The sequence below is a fragment of the Ammospiza caudacuta genome, chromosome 8 (assembly GCF_027887145.1).
Source record: "Ammospiza caudacuta isolate bAmmCau1 chromosome 8, bAmmCau1.pri, whole genome shotgun sequence".
Taxonomy (NCBI): domain Eukaryota; kingdom Metazoa; phylum Chordata; class Aves; order Passeriformes; family Passerellidae; genus Ammospiza; species Ammospiza caudacuta.
Genome location: NC_080600.1, coordinates 5,704,618 through 5,722,661, shown reverse-complemented (window position 1 = coordinate 5,722,661; position 18,044 = coordinate 5,704,618). Strand labels below are relative to the sequence as shown.

General features: G+C 43.9%; 1 protein-coding gene across 1 annotated transcript in view; it reads right to left on the bottom strand.

Annotated features, from left to right (window-relative positions):
* The window catches only part of IQCA1 (IQ motif containing with AAA domain 1), a 103,268-nt gene extending 85,519 nt beyond the window's left edge, over positions 1-17,749 (bottom strand). The window contains exons 1-6 of the mRNA XM_058809287.1: positions 17,699-17,749; positions 17,258-17,328; positions 15,885-16,209; positions 12,621-12,734; positions 10,110-10,292; positions 9,316-9,387 (exon numbers count right to left, since the gene is read on the bottom strand). Of these exons, the coding sequence (XP_058665270.1) occupies positions 9,316-9,387; positions 10,110-10,292; positions 12,621-12,734; positions 15,885-16,209; positions 17,258-17,328; positions 17,699-17,749 (816 nt within the window). The remainder of the gene's footprint in view (positions 1-9,315; positions 9,388-10,109; positions 10,293-12,620; positions 12,735-15,884; positions 16,210-17,257; positions 17,329-17,698) is intronic.
* Positions 17,750-18,044: the final 295 nt, after the last annotated feature.

Here is an 18,044-nt window from a genome sequence, read left to right as displayed (position 1 = left end):
GTACAGACATAAACCTGCAGAACAGCTTATGAGAAGCTCCGTTGTATTTAGTTTTAATTTTTTGTTTTTCACAGTCCATTTTACTAGAAGAAAAAGAAGAAATGAGAATTACTTCTAGAACAAGACCCCAGCCATTCACCTTCAATATTTCCCCAAAGAAATGCATGAAAGAGAACTGAATTTAATAAGGCTGTACTCTCTCTTTCCCCCAGTCCTCCTGATTTCTTCTTTGGCAGTAACACCCTCCAGCTGTGATGGGAGCAGGACACAAGGAGCACATCTGGCTGTGAGAAATGAGGCCTGAAGGACTCAGGGCTGGCTGATGAGGAACTTACACAGAGTAGTGCCCTGTCCATGGGGGAAGAGCAGGAGGGGTCAGGAACCCAAGGCTGGCTCCTGCTCTGGGAGAGGAGAACCAGGAGGAAAGCACTGGCTGGCAGTGAGGACATCATGCCATGGGCACTTGGTTTTTAAATAAAACAGCACAGGTGCATATACAGCTGGCTTGGCTCTCTGTTCTGTCACTTTGAAATCAATGCAGTCATGTAAACAAAAAATGAATGGACTTGAGGAAAACAATGATGAGGAGACATCAGAAGAATTTATGTGTACATGGGCCAAGTGAAATCGGAACTATGTTAAAAACGTAAGAACTGATCCAAGAGTGTGGATGCTCAAGGAAGTGAATTAATTGATTAGGGAGGGAATAAGAAGAGGAACTAGACAAAACTAAGTGTGGAAGGGAATTTAGCAACATGACCTAGACACTGGGGCAGTGGGAGCTGCTAAAGAGATACAACAAGATGCGCAGAGGGTGGAACTGTCAGTTCTCTACCATTTGTCAGGAATTTCCACAGAAAATACATTTCTTCTGTCAAGTAAATGATGATAGAAAATGTTTTAGACTATTAAAACACTTTAAAAGAAGAAAATAAGCTATGAATAGCATAGGTGATACCTTCCAGCTTTGAAGAAAGCTGCTCTGGTAAACTTGTTTTATTTTGTCCACAGTGTTCTTGACATAATCACAGAAGCATGAACCTCACCAGCTTCAGGGTTTTGTTTGCCATGGAACCTCTATAACACCATTTTCATTTGGGGGGGTTGGAACTGGATGGGCTTTTAGGTGCTTCCAACCCAAACCATTCCATGATTTTATGGTTTCAGCATAAAACACATTCCTAACGCTGTCTCAGGGTTAGGAGGAGCCAACTGCACAACCTGTGTGCCTTGTGTTCATCTCCAGGTGCTCCTGGGCCTTCAAAAGGAGACAGAATCTCTCCAACAGCCCTGCTGGAGGTTCTGTTCTCTTGCCAGCCAGCCGAGCTCAGAAGGAAACAGGTCTGAAAAAGCTTTGGCCATCTGAAGATGCAAGAGGGAATAGGAAGTGAAATGGCTGGAGAGTGCCAAGAGAGAGGATGAATTCCAACAGCTCCAGAAGGAATGCTGGAACCCCTGCTGGCCAGCCTGTGACCTGTGCCATGCAGCATCATGGAAGAACTCTCCATGTTTCCACAAGGCTCTCAAGGAGCTCTGAAGTTATCTGAGTGTGCTTCCACAGCCCTCTTATGTGCATGGAAGGAAGACAAAAGCCAATTTATCTCTAACATCCCTTCTCTCCACGCCTCTAATGTTCCTGCTTCTGAATCAAAGGGAGGCATTCTCCAGGAAGATGCTAATAAATAGCTTTTCCTTGGGGGAAGAAGCATTTTCCCATCTTTAAGAAATTTCTCTGGCCATGTGAAATTCAAATTTGTTAACTTGCCCTACAAACAGCAACTCATTTAGAAACAAATTACAAATATTAGATGGAGACAGTGAACTTGATAATGCAATGCTGCCACATCAGTTGTAAAATAATGCATCTTAATGAAGGCTTCCCATGTGAATAAACCATTATATTTACAAGCTTTTCACAGTTAATGACCCAGAACTGGATAACGAAACTCACATTTTTAGTGTGGTCCTCTGTCAGCAAAAGTGTACATATTAATAATTGATGTTGCTGTAAAAATAGGACATATTATGAAGATTCCTGAGTTTGTGGGAAAATAGGACTACATGGTCCATTAACTTAAAAGGCTTATCTAATGTTTGATGGGCTTTGTCTTTAAAATCCTTGTTTAAATTAATAAGGCAAAATGGACATTTGTCTAAAAGAGAATTTTATTTCAACTCATCAGTCACGAGTGTGCTGCTAAGATTCTTCTGTTCTGTTCTTTACTCATTCCCCAAAAGAATTCAGGTTTTAGGGAAGGGGATGATGCACCAGCAGAAGGGAGAAGACATTTCCTACAGCTGCCAGGTGAGTCATTGGGATGAAGGACCATGTGGGTGATGAGGGGACTGGAGAACCTCCCATCTGGAGACGGGGTGAGGGAGCTGGGCATGTTCAGCATGGAGAAGAGAAGGTTGTGTGGAAACCTCAGGGCCCCTTCCAGTATCTGAAGGGCTTACAAGGAACTGGAGAGAGCCTGGAATGACAGGACTAGGGGGAATAGGTTCCAACTGACAGAGAGTGGGTTTAGATGGGATATTGGGAAGGAATTCCTCCCTGGGAGGGTGGGCAGGCCCTGGCACAGGGTGCCCAGAGCAGCTGTGGCTGCCCCTGGCAGTGCCCAAGGCCAGGCTGGATGGGGCTGGGAGCAGCCTGGGACAGTGGAAGGTGTCCCTGCCATGGCAGGGGTGGCACTGGATGGGCTTTAGGGCCCATCTCAACCAAAGCACTCTATGGTTCCACAGAACTGGGCCTGTGTTCCCTGCCCACCTCGGGGCTTTGCTTGCTGGGATCCCTTTCCTGGCTGGAAAGCCCTGCCTTGGTGCTGAGCCAGCTCCCCAGCAGAGCCTGTACTGCTCTTTGTGAAACACCCAGAGGTGTGCAGGCTGCCTGAGCATCCTGGGGCTGCTCTTCCTCACAGAGGAGGAGGAGGCCCTGCTGTGGAACTAACTGCTCCTCAATTGTTCCATCAGGAGGGCAAGAGGCTCGGTGGCAGTGAAATAAATACATTTCATTTCCCTCCACGTTGGAAGGCCAACGTCCCTATTATGCCTGAGAGGTAGATTTACTGCAGCTTTTATTGCTGGGTACTTAATTTAGGACAGCTTCTTGTCGTAGGCCTGGAAAAGCAGAGCTGAAGCACATGCTCTGTGGCTTTATGGGGCTCCAGGAAATGTTCTGCCACAGCCAGCATCACCCCCAACCGTAAGATTTCAAAAGATGGACCAGTTGTGCAATATTTTTTTCAGTACATTTACAGTTTGCTTCTCTGGGGGAGAAGCTTAATTTCCAGATATTTTTAAAGTAAGTAGTTGTAATAGTCACTTATTTTAACCAGTGAAAGTGAAATTCTTTTTTTTATCCATTTGGATTACACAGGCATGAAGACTAAAATAATTTACTGTCAGAGAAGCTGGGGTCTTGTTCTTTACTTACAACTCTTATTCTTCAGGCAGAAGGTGTCCCTGCCCATGGCAAGGGGTGGAATGAGATCATCTTTAAGGCCTCTTCCAACCCAAATCATTCTGTGATGCTATGATACGATTCTGCTGAATTTTGAACTGTGATCCAAACTGCATTTAAAAGTTTGCTGCAGGATTGAGCTATGTCCTTGCTTTATTTCCTCAATATAATTTGTCTGGCTGAGGGAAGAATAGATTTTTAAAGAGGTCTCTTATCTTGTGAATCATAAAATCACAGAATGGTTTGGGTTGGAAGCACCTTAAAGCCCATCCAGTTTCAACCCCCCAAATGAAAATTGTATTAATAGAGGTTCCACAGTACACAAATGGTGATAGCCACATCAATTATATGGCTGAATTCCTAAATTAGGCACAAAAAAAAAGGAACAAGTAAGCAAAATATATTGCATTCATTAAAGCTTCCCTACTCTCTGACTCACTCCAATGGCTTTGCCAATTAAAGTTATTGTCATATGCATTCAAACAAATCATTTGTAGTAAGAGGCCTTGCTAAAAAAATACTGAAAATGGCTGGTTTAGAGATTCATATCATACATATTTAGAAATATATTTACATGTAACACCTTTTAGGAAGATAAAGAAAATTTGAAGGTTTACATGCAGGGCCAGATGAGTTTACATAATTTGGGTTTTGTTTATTTCTGATATGATACCTGGGCATGCTGTTAAACTTGACTAAACATGGCAAGCATGTTTTGGGCTCTGAAAGGCAGTGATTTCATTGTTAGTGTGACTGCAGCCAATGAAAGCCAAATTATTTAGAATTCTTGCTTCCCAGAGTCTTTCTGTTTCAAAAATAAGCAGGCTTAACATTTCTATTGAAAACAGGACAGATTAGTTATCACTGCTGAGATGTGAAATAACAGAGGACTTTGTGCTGACACCCAGGAAAGCAAAACTCATTTTAATCTTAAACTTGGCAAAACCAGGCCTGATCTGCACCACTGCTGTAGCTGCCCACTCTCAAGAGCTGATGAAATATTTTAAATTTCACTTGATGGAGTTTGTACTTTGTTAAATCCTGTGTAATATTTATTTAGCCATAGTCTATAATGTTTACACAGAAAGCTATTCTGGGAAATGTTGATTTTTTTTTTTCCTTTCTGACTGGATGAAATGAATTATATTTATCAGGAATTCAGAGAAGGAGGAATGTTTGGCAGCCTGTTTTTTCAGATATAAATAAAGCGTTAACCAAGACAACATGCCTAAATTTGGGTATGTTTAAAAGAGGTACGAAGGAGAGAAAAGCTTTTTATTTAACACCACACAGATCCTTTCATGTGAAAAGGCTCGTGGAATGGTTTGGGTTGGAAGGGATCTTAAAGCGCCAGGGCAGGGACACTTTCCACTAACCCAGGGTGCTCCAAGTCCCATCCAGGCAGGCCTTGGATATGGAGGAAGGAAGGATGTTGGAAATACCATGTCAGAGAATCACAGAGCAGCAGGTGTTACTCCTCCAACTCTTTGGAAAGGGCTCGAATTTCAGGATAGACCTCTGTAAAAGTAAATTCACAGCCGTGAGACCCTAAACTGGGGTTTGGCTTGTCCTGCAATGTGTTGGAAGTCTGATATCCAGGGAGATGTGTTTCCATGAGGACCTTTAGGAGAAGCTGGATCTGGTGTGGTGAGGAAAACCTGATGCTCCAGTGGGAACCACAGTGGCTCCACACGGCTCATGCATCCTGCTGCACTGTATCCCTTTGAGAAAAATGACAGAAGGAACCATGAGACTTTGTGCCACTAAAAGGAGAATTCCTTAAGCTATGGAATGTTTACTTTTCTGAAGGGATGGGTTTCTGGATGTGCTGCTGGGATTGCAGTTCTCCTGGTGAAAATGGAAGGAGGGGCTGCTCTGACTCAGCCCAGCCCAGGGAGAAGCAGCTTGGGGGCAAATGTATCAGAGCACTGCAGGTGGAGAGAGAGACTTGTCCTTCTGTACCCTGTTTTCCTGGACTCCTCTAATTCCTGCTCAGCAGGTTTAGGGAAGGTAGTGTGATTTACTCTGGGTGTGCAGAAACAACAAAATTCTCAGGAGCTCCAATAACAACTTTTACTTGCCAACATTGGAACAGCCTGACAAAATAAGGCACGTGGCAAACTTTAACTCCTCCAGACACAACAGAGGATTTACCAAAGCATTGACTGGAATTTTTTGGCCTGACTTCCAGAACATTTTGAGAAGAACAAGGTAGAACTGGACACAGCATAGCCTTGTTCTCTGTCATCAAGTAAAAGATGAAATAAAATCAAATTCCAGAAAAGATACATACATTTTTTTTGTGAAGCAAGTAGAGAGTAAAGAAAATAACAGACTGACCAGTGCCCAGCCCAGGGCAGGTACACAAAAGTGCCCTTGGCCACCTGGGCACTTGCTGGCTTCATGTTCTTCCCAATTAATTGCTTTAAACCAACTGTTCCTCCAGTCCCCAACATCCTCCTACCCTCCCATAAATCAGTCTGATGGCAAGCTGTTTATCCTAATGTTTTAGGTTGAACCCAGCCTTTCCTCTTTCCAGTAGCCTGTGCTGTGAGATTAAAAGTATAACTTCCTGCAGGAGAGTGCTGAGGGGGATGCAGGAGCAGTCTGCACTAGCCTGAGACACAGCACTTGCCAAAAGCCAGGTCACACAGCTCTGCAGCAAAATTCAACAATCATAACCTCTGAAGGGGGGGCTTTAGTGACAGGGAATCTATAAATGCCAGAAGAACAGGGCAGTTTAAAAAGCTGGTGTGTTGAATTGAGCTGGGAGGGTAAAGCAGAGCAAGGAAAGGCAGGTTTGCCCAGACAGCACGTCTGTGTTTTCAGACAGCTCAATGTGTTTTCTTGCCACATCAGTGTGGTTTAAACACAAGCCTGTGCCTGGAGCAGTGGTTCTGGTGGTCGTGCTGGAGCTGGCAGTAAACAGCCCTGTGGCAGGAATGTGAGGAAGATCAGGAAGCAGCTCAGGATACAGTTATCAAGATATATGTGCTCTTAGGAGGCTTGCTTCTCTTCGCAAATTAAACTGGGACTGCAAAGTGTGATTTATCGGGGCTTTGGAGAACGGGTGCTGAGGGGATCATGCTGTTTCTGCAATTAGGCTTTAATTAATAATAATAATAATGAGGCTTTATTTTTGAGCCAAGAAAAATCTCTCTACCATAGGCTTGTTCTCTGTCATCAAGCAAAAGATGAAACAGAATCGAATTCCAGAAAAGACACGTAAATTTTTTGTGAACCAAGTAGAGAGTAAAGAAAATAACAATGAATAAAGCAGAATACTGGACAATTCTTGGGTTTGACACTTATTTTCCTATTTTTTAGGCCAACACAACTGAATTTTCCCAGAAATCTTTTACAAAGAACTTCAGATGGATCAGCTCTTTGTGCAAAGCAGTCTTTGTCTGAAAGTAACACAGACATTTTTTTAAAAAAGCCCTAATTATAAGAGAATTTATATTTATTGCAACAAAAGTCGAGTCTCCTTTGGGATGGACTTGGAGTAATGGATGGTTGGGTCTTCTAATTTATCTAAGTCGTGAAGCATTAGAAAAGCAAATTCAACATATTTACACATGAAGATCTGTGGTCATTTTTTAGAGGGCTGACGTGATCATACATCAAAGGGACTTGACCTTTGGAGCTCCCTGCCTATCTATCAGTGGGAACCAATGTCTGCCTCCTTTGGAGACCAGGGAAGGGAATGCAGCATGAAAAGGAAAAGGGAATATAAAAACCCTGGAAAGAAGAACAGGATTTTTAAATTTTTATTTAGAGTTATCATTTTTTTCTCTCAACATGCTTTGATTATAAACTTGATAAAGAGCAATGAGTCAGAGTGCAGAGGAGCAAACATCAATTCTCTTGCTTTTTAAAGGAGGTCAGGAACTGAATGCACTCGATGTGTTTGGTTTTAATTCCCCTCATCCCTCTGATGATATAGATTACATTATGCTCCCCATAAACCAGGCCGTTCACATCCTAGTTTCCAGTTCCTCCCACACTGGCCACCATGAAATGAGGGCTTGGCTGTGAATCCTCAGATAACTGATGCCAGATTTACATTTCCTTCCTCGACAGAAACATCGTGGGATTTGACAGGAAACAATCCCTTGTTCTGCAAAAGGTGCCCTTTCCAACTCATTTTCAGTACATCCCAAGTATTTAGGTCTGCACTGGTTAAAATCTTTGAGAATTTTGTCTTAAACAGAGGCAGAATTGGCACCCAAGATTCTGTTTAGCTGTTGGAGACCAGCAGATACTAAAGGAGTAATCCCTAAGGTGTTACCTGTATTTAACATGGCAAAGCTTAGATAAATGTACATTTTCCTCCCTAAAGGTAAGGTATTAATGGTACTTTTAACTGATGTGAGATGTATTCCCTAGGCACAATCAGTTTTCAGAACCCTCTAAAGCAGCTAAGGGCAACTCCATTGCTGGGCAAGAAAATCCCCCAAACTGCCTGGGAAAAGCAGAAAGCATGTTTTAAATCAAAATTAAGTTATTAGTTTATAAATTAATCACTTAAGAACTGTAGACCATGGAAGCACAAATAAACTTAACAAATGCAGAGCAGTGCTGGATGTTTCTGTGATGTGCTGCTGCTTTAGTAGAACTTAACTTGGTACAAGGGCTACTAGAGCTTGGTACAACTGTGCTATGTGAAAAATGGATTTGTAGAAAATGTTTAAAATTTGATAGCAGAAGGATACACTTATAATGTATTATAATTAAGAAATAATTAGCTTCTAATAATAATAACATAAATTATAACATCTGTATTATCTCATCCTTCACATAAAACTAAAAATAAAATAAAAAGTTTTTAAACACCTCTCAGTTACCCCATCTCTAAACCAAAAAAAGAGTTACTCCAACAGTGCTACTGCAGCTGGACTTGGGTGAGGCTTGACACCTGTTAATGCCTCCAAAAACTTGGAGGGGGGCAAAAAAAGGTCAACAGTAAAGAATTTATCTTATTTTTGGGGTGTTTGTTGCAAGGAAGGGGGTGGGAGGAACAGATTCCTAGTGCAAAGGATGCTCTGATTTTTCTCCTTCACCCCTGTGCATTTTAACTCACCATGGGCAGCTGTTCACTTCCCTGTGCCTCTGCAGTGTGATGTGAGGCAGATTTTGATTATTTTTATATGGACTTAGAGAAATATTGATGGATTAACATGCCAGTTCTTAGGTTTCTCTTCCCTGCTCTTGACATACACAGGCAGTGGCTTGCAAAGGGGTGGGAGAAAAAGATTTTGCTTCTTTAGTTTAATTGGATATTAGAAAAAATTAATTATTTTAGCCCACTCTAAGGGTTGTCAAGCATTGCAACAGGCTGCCCAGTTAAGTGGTAGAATCACCATCTCTGGAAATGTTCAAAAATGTGTGGATGTGGCACTTGGGGACATGGTTAGGGGTGGGCTTGGCAGTGCTGGGTTAATGCTTGGACTTGATGGTTTTAGAGGGCTTTTCCAACCTTCATGAATTCTACTCCAGACATAAGGCAGCTCACCACTCTTGAAATCAGGACTGAAAAGCTGATTAACAAAACTTCCTTGCTGATCATGCCTAGGTCAAATTCCCTGGAACCCAGGGCAAATTCTCCACAGGCAGCTTCCACATCTGCCACACACATTGGAGAATGTATGGACAGCACAAACCCATTCAGCAGAAGACAAATTGTGCTACTCCTGTGCCATTTATCATTTCAGCTGAGCTCTGTATTCCTTGGAGACTCCTTTTAAAATAGGAGGAATCATAGAAATTAATTTCTCCTCTTGGGCTGAATGATAAAAGCCTGAAGAACAAACAGAGTGTGGCATTTTGTGCTCTGGAGGCACACCCCCACTTACCATGCCCAGAAATATCATCTCCTCCTCTCTCAGCCTCTCTGTTTCCTTGCGCTGCCTGTGCCCACGCCAGACCTGTGTTGTAAACAAAACTCTGATCAGACAAATGGGCCTTGGTACAGCTTCCTTTTCTGGGGCAGACACAGGAAAAAACAAATAGAGGAAGGAAAGGCACAATACACCATTGAAACTATTGCTTTTTAACAGGTTGCCATCTGCTATTCTTTTTTTTTTTTTTTTTTTAACAAATTTTGAGGTTTGTTATCTCCTCATGCTGCTCTGGGTGGCTTCTAAAAACTGCCACTGCTTCATGAAGTTCAGACATAAGATTTAGGCTGAGCTCCTGCTCTCATCAGGCTGAATTGTCTGAATTATTCATGTGCAAGAACTCTTTGTGGAATTTAGCACTGACCTCCCTCTGTCCTTTTTTCCAGATATGGGATGAACTCTTCCCCTGGAGATCACAGAAAAAGGCATGGATTCAGAGATGCACTGAATTCCAAGGGGAAGCCAGAAAGAGCAACTGAGGTCATAAAAATCAGAATGGAAAAACAACGTGTAAGTTACAAAGTCATCCTGCATTGCCAGTGCAGGACTGGTTCCACTGATCTTACATCTGGGGGTCCTGTCTCATTTTTTTAATTTTAAATGATATATTTCACCTTGCTGGACACCCTAAAAAGGATCATTTCAGAAAGCTCTCCATCGTGTGAGCTGTGTTTCTGCCTACAGCTGCTCTCCTGACCAAAACACTGTCATTTGGCTTTGCTAGAATTGTTGCTACACAAGAAACTCACCTTTTGAATGCAAGTGGCAGCTTCATCTAGACTTTTAGTCTGTTGCTCCTGTGTTCTACTTTGCCTTTTCTCTTCAAGGAAAATTCTCCTCATGAAGGCTGCTCGAGCGCGGCCCTGGCGAGCCCGTTCTGCCACCTGGATCACTCGAATGGCCTCCTCGAGTGTCATGGCTGTGACAACTTCCTTCAACAGCACAGCCAAAAAAAGGGAATCAGCAAAGCAAAGTTATGTTTTGTAAATTGCCTGCCTCAGTTAGAAAATGGTATCTTAGCAAACAAAGAGCAGAGACTCCTGTTGATGTGTGAGGTGGAAAACCTGCTCTGCTGGGAAGCCACAGTGGCTCATGCAGCCCTGCTGAACTTGATCCATTTGAGCAGAAAGGCACAACCATGGGGCTTTGTCCCTCCAAAAGGAGAGTTTCTTAGGCTGGGGAATGTTTTCCTTCCCTTTTCTGAAGGGAGGGTTTCTGGAGGTGCTGCTGGGATCACAGTTCTTTATCTGAAAATGGAAGGAGGGGCTGCTCTGAGTCAGAGGGGAAAAATGGATCAAAACAGAAGGGACTCCCCCTTCTCACTCCTGAGACCCCTCATGCTCCCCATGGAAAAACTGAATTAGTGTTTCTTGATGTTCATCTCCCAGCTGGAGGCAGCTCATATTTAATTATTATATTTATATTGTGTAGCACTTACTTTCAGCAGGGCTTTCTAGGACACAATTACACAGACTAGATTTCCTGAAAAGAATCCCATAAACCATGTGCAGAGCAGACTCCTGAGATGAACTCTGCTGGTTTTGATTTATGTTGGACTGCTCCTAACAGCAGTGCCATGGACATGGAGAGCTCCAGTTGGTTACACAGCAGCCAGGATTTCCTGAGAGGATGAGGTGCAGAGGTGCTGACAGCCCTGCAGCAATCCCAGTGGTGAGTGAGCTGGAAGTGCAGCACAGGACACTGGGTTTGCACTGGGTGAGGTGATTTTATTGCTGTTTATTGAATCCCCTGGCTCCCTGCATCAGCCTGGACCCTGCCAGAGCTTGGTGCTCTGCCTGAGCTGGCTGCTCACTAGACAACCTCATCCCTAATGGATGCCACGCTGGAAAGGGGCAAGAACAGAACTCTGGGGAGCAAAAAGGCTCCAGGATAAACTGTGCTGAAACAGGATCTCTCCAGAGCAACAGCAGGAGAGCAGAGAACTCAAAGAGGGGAGCTCTGCAGCTGCCCAGCAAAGCCTCTTCCCAGCAGGGAAGCCTGTGCTCTGTCTCTGCAGTCTGCCTGGGGCTGCTTCCATCCCTGGAGACTTTCCCTCTGTTGTTTTGTGGGATCAACAGGCACAATTACTGCTGGAGAATTCAGGGCAGCACTGTGACTAAGTGGGCCATCAGCAATGTCTCTTATGGCTACAACACCCATGAATCCAAGTTATCCAGGCATGTAGGCACAGTTGTTTACTTCAGGGGTCAACATGCCACTCCCAAAAGGTCAAAAGTATATCAAACTCAGAGCAGTCCTCACTGCAGTGCTTATGTATTTGTTTGTAATGACTTTTGCTCTGCCAAAACTCAGTTTTCTGCTCCTCCCAGCAGCTGCAGCTCTGTAGCTGCACGGGGGAAACTGCACTCATTGTTCAGAGGTTACAAACAAGTGAATGCCAGCAGTTGTGCTGACCTGAACTCTGAGTTCTGCCTGCTCCAGTGAGGAATCCTGGGCCAGGACAGCTTGGTTTCAGTAGTGATGCTTCAAGTTTTAGCTTTTATATTTTTCAGATTCTGTGCTGCTTTAGTGCGTACACTGCTTTAATCTGAGTTTCATATTAGGGGATGGTGAGCTCTCCTCACAGAGTAGGGAGACAAAACAATTCCTTCTTTAGCTGGGGACCAAGCACAAATGATCCAAATCTCAGGCCCAAGAGCATAAACAACGTGGACTGCAGAGAGAAAAACAAGAAGGATGGGATTCATAACCTAAAGCTGTAACGGGAGAATTAACTCCAATATGCAAATGGAGCAGAACTTAGAAAATTTAGAGACCCTGCGAGCAGTTGTCCATTTTTGTGGCCATTTTGGGTTGATCTTGGGTGTAGCCCTGGCTGGGCTCTTGTGCTGCCCAAGGTGGATCCACTGAGGCCTTCTAATAAATCCCTGCTTTATTCTTTAGCTCTGTCTAGTCTTTGTTCTATGTCAGCATTCTCAAGGCATCAGTAGGACTAATTACAAGATGAGGGTTAGTTAGACAAATAAAGCACTGACTTGGCCAAAGTGCTGCTCTTTCTGACACTCTCACACACAGAAAGCAGAGTAGAATCATTCCAGTCTTACCCAGCCTTGAGATGTGACTGGATATTGTTTGACAGGGAAATCTAAGGTTTCTTTCTGCTTGTGCCTTATCTGTAAACACACTTTTACTTCCTCACTGCTGTAAAAGCACTTCTCACCTCAGTGTCTCGTGCTCAGACACATGTGGCTGTGAACTAAACAAACCAAGCACAATATGTAGGTATGGGGTACATTTACCTGTTCTATCAAACCAGCATTCAGCAAAATCTCATGCAGGTATTTCTCCCTGTACTGCAGGATTCCCAGGTTTTCTTGAATGAAATACTTTGGGATGGGTATTTCTATGTCTTCCTGGAGGAAGAAAGTCACAAGATGCTTTTTAGGACCATATTTAAATCACATTACTGATTAATTGAACACCTCTACAAAGTCATAAAATAAGGACAGAGGTTGTTGAGTATTTTTTTGAGTACTGGGGAATTTGACCTTTGTAACAGCTGCTGTTATTTTTCAATTACTTTAGACCTAATTCAACAAAAACAAATAAATCAACCCAGTTTGTGAACCATGTGAGCCCAGAAATCTTTCTTCTTATAATGGCTCAATTATATTATCAAATTGCTAAAATATTTGGCAGGGCTGCTAGAAATTTAAACATGATTTCCACCGAGCTGAATACCTATGGTTGTGTGATCATCCCACTTCTTGGTTTAATCAACATGAAAAATAGATCTGCTCTCTTGCCATTTTTTTTTACCATTATAAGGAACCAAAGCATAATTCTAGAGTTTTTTATAGATATTTTGAGCTGTAGACAGACTCTGTAACTGTGGTATCTCAGACACTTCTTAAAAAATTTCTGTAATTAGGAAGATGCAACTGATTTGCATTTCCCCCAATTTCATTCCTCACTCCCTCAGCTGCACACTGAGGGACATCCCTACCATGACACCACAAGAAAGCCTCCAAGTCGGGCTGTGCCGATCCCTGATGATTTTATCAGTGCAGAGGTCTGCTCTGATAAAGTTTCTAAATATTTGTCTTGCTAAGCTCCCTGTTTGCACCTTCCAACAACCCTTGGCAGTTGATGGAAATGATTCTATGCTGTACTCTGAGTGCAAATCACTCTGGGTGGATTAAAATCTGGAGGTTTAAGAAATCAAGGGTTTGTCTGGACACCCTCCTGGACGATGAGAGGATTTTTAGGGAACAGAATCAGTGTAGGATTATCTCTGATGTCTCACCTCTCTAATTCCAAGTGATTCTGCATTGTGACTTTTACTGACTGGATAAAGGAGCTCAAACCCCCAGTGCCAGGGCTGGAAGGGGTGGGGAGCCTGCTTCTCTTCATAATCTCTTTTTGGGGCCCAACATTGAAAGGTCAGGCTTGGGATGTTTAACCTCAAGTCAAATGTGTGGCTTTTTAGCCACTCCCAGCTCCACATGGGATTTATGGATCCAAATACCTTCACAATTACCCCAGGAAATGGAGTGACTGGATGCTGGAAGGCAACTGCACAAAAACACAATTTACAGAACTGGGGAAATAGGAAAGCTTGGCCTTGCAGTGACACAGTACAAACCAGGCAATATCATCACACAGAATATAAAATATTGTGTCCTCTGCCTTCACTCCTGCAGGATTTTAGCACTGACAGTAAAAGGAAAGGAATGACAGCAGATATCCTTTCTGGGCAGATCCTTGAGAAACAGGAGTTATTTGTCCAGTAATTTTGTTATGTTACCAAGAATGTTTAAATATTTTTTTCAAAAGAACACCCCATAAATCTATATTCTTATCTAGCATGGAAAAATTTTCTTTGAAAAAACCTGAAATCTCCTCAGTGATTGATTTCTTTTGTGGTAGGTAGGTATGTTATGCCCTCTTAAAATTAAGGTGTGGTGCAGGAATTTGAATTTATGCTTGTTTTGGAGGAGATGTCAGGCATGACTCCTCAGACTTGCCAACTTTTTGCTGCAGATGGATTTACTGCTGAGTCATGAAAACAGCAGGGCTAAGGATTTGAAAATATGATTTGAAGGATTGTTTTCCCTGGAGATGTGTTTAAAATAGTTTAAAACAGTGCTTAATGCTGAAGGGAAAGGGCTGGTGGAAATTCCTGGCAAATCCTCTCCTAAATTTGCAGATGTGCAAACAGAAACACGATGCACATCTCAGAGTGATGCTATAATGATACTGGGCAATTTATCTCGGAGCTGCCATCCTATGAAAAGCAGGAATTTTAAAGCACAAAAAGCAGGAATTTCAGCTGGTTTTAGCAAAGCAGCGGTACCTGAATGTGACAATAGATGGAGCTGTCTGCGAGAGAAGTAACCCTCTTTGCCAGCTCATTTTTCCTGCGGCTTTTAAAGCACAGCTTCCACGCTTGGCCTCATTGTCATATTCACGGTGCTGATTTCACCGTGCCACGAAGGGCAGGCTGCAGTGGACTCCACTTTACTTATCAGTGGCCCATTTTCTATCTCACCCCACATTAAAATCTGGCAGAGTCAAGCTCCTGACACTTAACAGCAAAGCTGTGAAGTTATTACTGACAGAGACAAGGGTTAGATGGGATATTGGGAAGGAATTCCTCCCTGTGAGAGTGGGCAGGCCCTGGCACAGGGTGCTCACAGAAGCTGTGGCTGCCCCTGGATCTCTGGCAGTGTCCCAGGCTGGATGGGGCTTGGAGCAGCCTGGGACAGTGGAAGGTGTCCCTGCCATGGCAGGGGTGGCACTGGATGGGCTTTGAGGTCCTTTCCACCCCAAACCATTCTGGGATTCTGTGAATACAAATTCATGCTGTAATATGGAACCATGGAGTGGGTCAAATTGAAAAGGGACCACAAAGGGTCATCTGCCCACCCTCCTGCTGCCAGGCAAAGACTCCCATCCCTTCTGAGAAAGGTGGGTGCCAACTGATGCCAGCACTCCTGGCACTGCACAAGCCATTGCACTGTCAAAACCCTCAAAATTATGGTGCTGACACCAGCTGGGGAGCCATCTGCTTCTTTCCATATCTCTGCTTTCAACTGGAAGTATCAGGATCATGCCCCAGAATCCCTTACTAAATGTTCCAGAACCCTGAAATCATTTGTGATCACCCTCAGACTGTGTGTCACCCTTTCCCTGCCCTCTGCATGGAAGATCAGGTGCGTGGGGTGTGAAAACTTGGAAGTTTGCTGGTGACCCCAGAGAGGCAGCAAATTAAACTAGGATTACAAATACAAGGCCTACAAAGAGAACCCATCTTTCCTGTGAAGCAGCTCCCCGTGGGGTGTGAAAAACTTGGAAGTTTGCTGGTGGCCCCAGAGAGGCAGGAGGCAGGGTTACAAATAAAAGGCCTACCAAGAGAACCCATCTTTCTCATGAACCAGCTCCATGTGGGGTGTGAAAAATGTGGAAGTTTGCTGGTGGCCCCAGAGAGGCAGCAGAATAAACCAGGGTTACAAATACAAGGCAGACAGACAGAACCCATGTTTCCTGTGGAGCAGCCCTACCGGCACTCGCTGCAGCTCCTTGAGGACGGCAGCCATGGAGTGGCACTCGCACTTCTCCAGGGCCACCATCTCCCCCTTGATCTCCAGGATGCGGCCCATGACGCCGTCCAGCGCCTGCCGCACGGCCGCGCGCTTCTGTTGGTGGATCAGGGGGGCGTGGGCCTCGTCCAGCTTCCGCAGGATGGCCAGGTACTGCACGTAGGCCGTGGCCAGCATCTTCATCACCTCCTCAGGGTCCTCCTGGGGCTCCTGGAACTCCTCTCTCTCTCTCTGCAGCATGGCGTCCAGCTCTTTCTGGGTGTCTGCCCATATCTGGCAGCAAGTGCTGGTTGGGAAGAGGAGAATTTCGTGTCAGCCGGGTATGAAAGCAGGAGTGAGCGCACAGAGCCAGGGCTCTGAGGATGTGGATTTCTCACAGAGCGAGCCTGGAAGTGTCAGCCATTACATTCATAAGGAGGTTTTTTGTGGTGGTGTTCACAGGGGCCCCCTGTTTCTCATCTCAGGAAGAGAATCTTGACTCCATGTTTCAGAAGGCTGATTTATTATTTTATGATATATATTATATTAAAACTATACTAAAAGAATATTAGAAAGGATTTCATCAGAAGGCTAGAAAAGAAAGGAATGGAATGATAATAAAATCTTGTGACTGACCAAAGTCCCAACACAGCTGGACTGTGATTGGTCATCAAGTAGAAACAACTCACATGGACCAACCACAGATCCACCTGTTGCATTCCACAGCAGCAGATAATTGTTGTTTTTCTTTTCCTCTGAGGCTTCTCAGCTCCTCAGGAGAAAAAATCCTAGCAAAGGATTTTTCAGAAAATATGTCTGTGACAGTTTTTAACTACAAAGTATTTTGAAAACCATTAGCAGAAGTTTCTGGGTTTGTTTTATTAAAACAAGCTTAATACTTTAAAGCTTTCCAACTTCATTCTAAAAGGCTTGAAGCATCCTTCAAATGCTTGAAGTTACAACCCCCAACAGTGCCAGGAGTTTTATTCAGCTGTGCTAATTGAGAAGATGGTTTAATTGAAAAGGTGTCTCCCTCCAATGCCTTTTAATAGGCATTTTAATAGTCCTTCTCCCTATTAAAAGGGAGAAGGACTATTTGAAGCTCTGCACTTTTGGGATCTGGACCAATTTGTGTTTCTAAAGCTGTTCTGCCTTTCTGAAGTGGTTGCTTGGCATTAACTGCAGGGTAAGGGTGGGGTTGGTGCAAATGCTGGAGTGAAGCTGGGGGCCCTAATTCAAATGTGAGGTAAGGAAAATAATTTGATTTATTTCTGTGGTAGCAACTGCTGCAGTCCAAGGAATTGCTAAATGTCTGGTCTGGTGGCCGTGGGATTATGTGGCATGGAAGCTGTCACCTCAGGCCATCTCCATATCCAGAAGCAGTAATGCTGCTCACTTGGTAGTTTTGGTAGGAATAGGTGGAGTTCTGAGGTGAGCATGGACTGGCTGTCAGTGGCTTTTCATGGGAAAAGCAAATCAGAATGTCCTGGGGGATAAGCCTAAAGGAGCAAGAAATGAGCCATGAGGTTTTTATTCAGAGAAGGGCTCAAACAGCAGGTTTGCCATGCAAGGGTGTTAATAACACCTGTGGCAGAGAAGACACTTTCAGGTCCTGTTCTCCTTTGCCAGATGGAGACTCTTGGCAGTGAAAAGTGTTAAAAAATCCTACATCTTTGAAAATGCCTCTCTAGGAACAGAGCAAGGAAATTCCTTCTGCGCTCAGCCATGGTTGTGTTGGGAGAAAACCATTCATTCATTGGGGGAAAACAGTGGCAATGGAAACAGGGATAGCTGACTTGCTCCTTAATCCCAGGAATGAAGGCTTCAATGGTGCAGTCTAGACCCATCCTTGCTGAACCAAGTTGCTGTTCCTAGAGCTTCTCAAAGAGGGATGAGAACAGCAGAAAGCCATGCCTTTGTTGGATGAGCTTTGAAAGCAGACCTTGCATTGGGGGAGTGTTGGTTTATTTATCCTGACCAGAAAGCTGGACAGATGTTAGCATTGTTTGTGCATGACAATAAATGCTGGAGCTCTGTGAGCTGATCTTATCATTGCCAGTCCTGGAGGTCAGAGTGACCCAAGGCTTGTGCTGCAAGAGGGACGTGTGGGGTGGGACAGGACAAACTCCAGCCCTGAGTGCC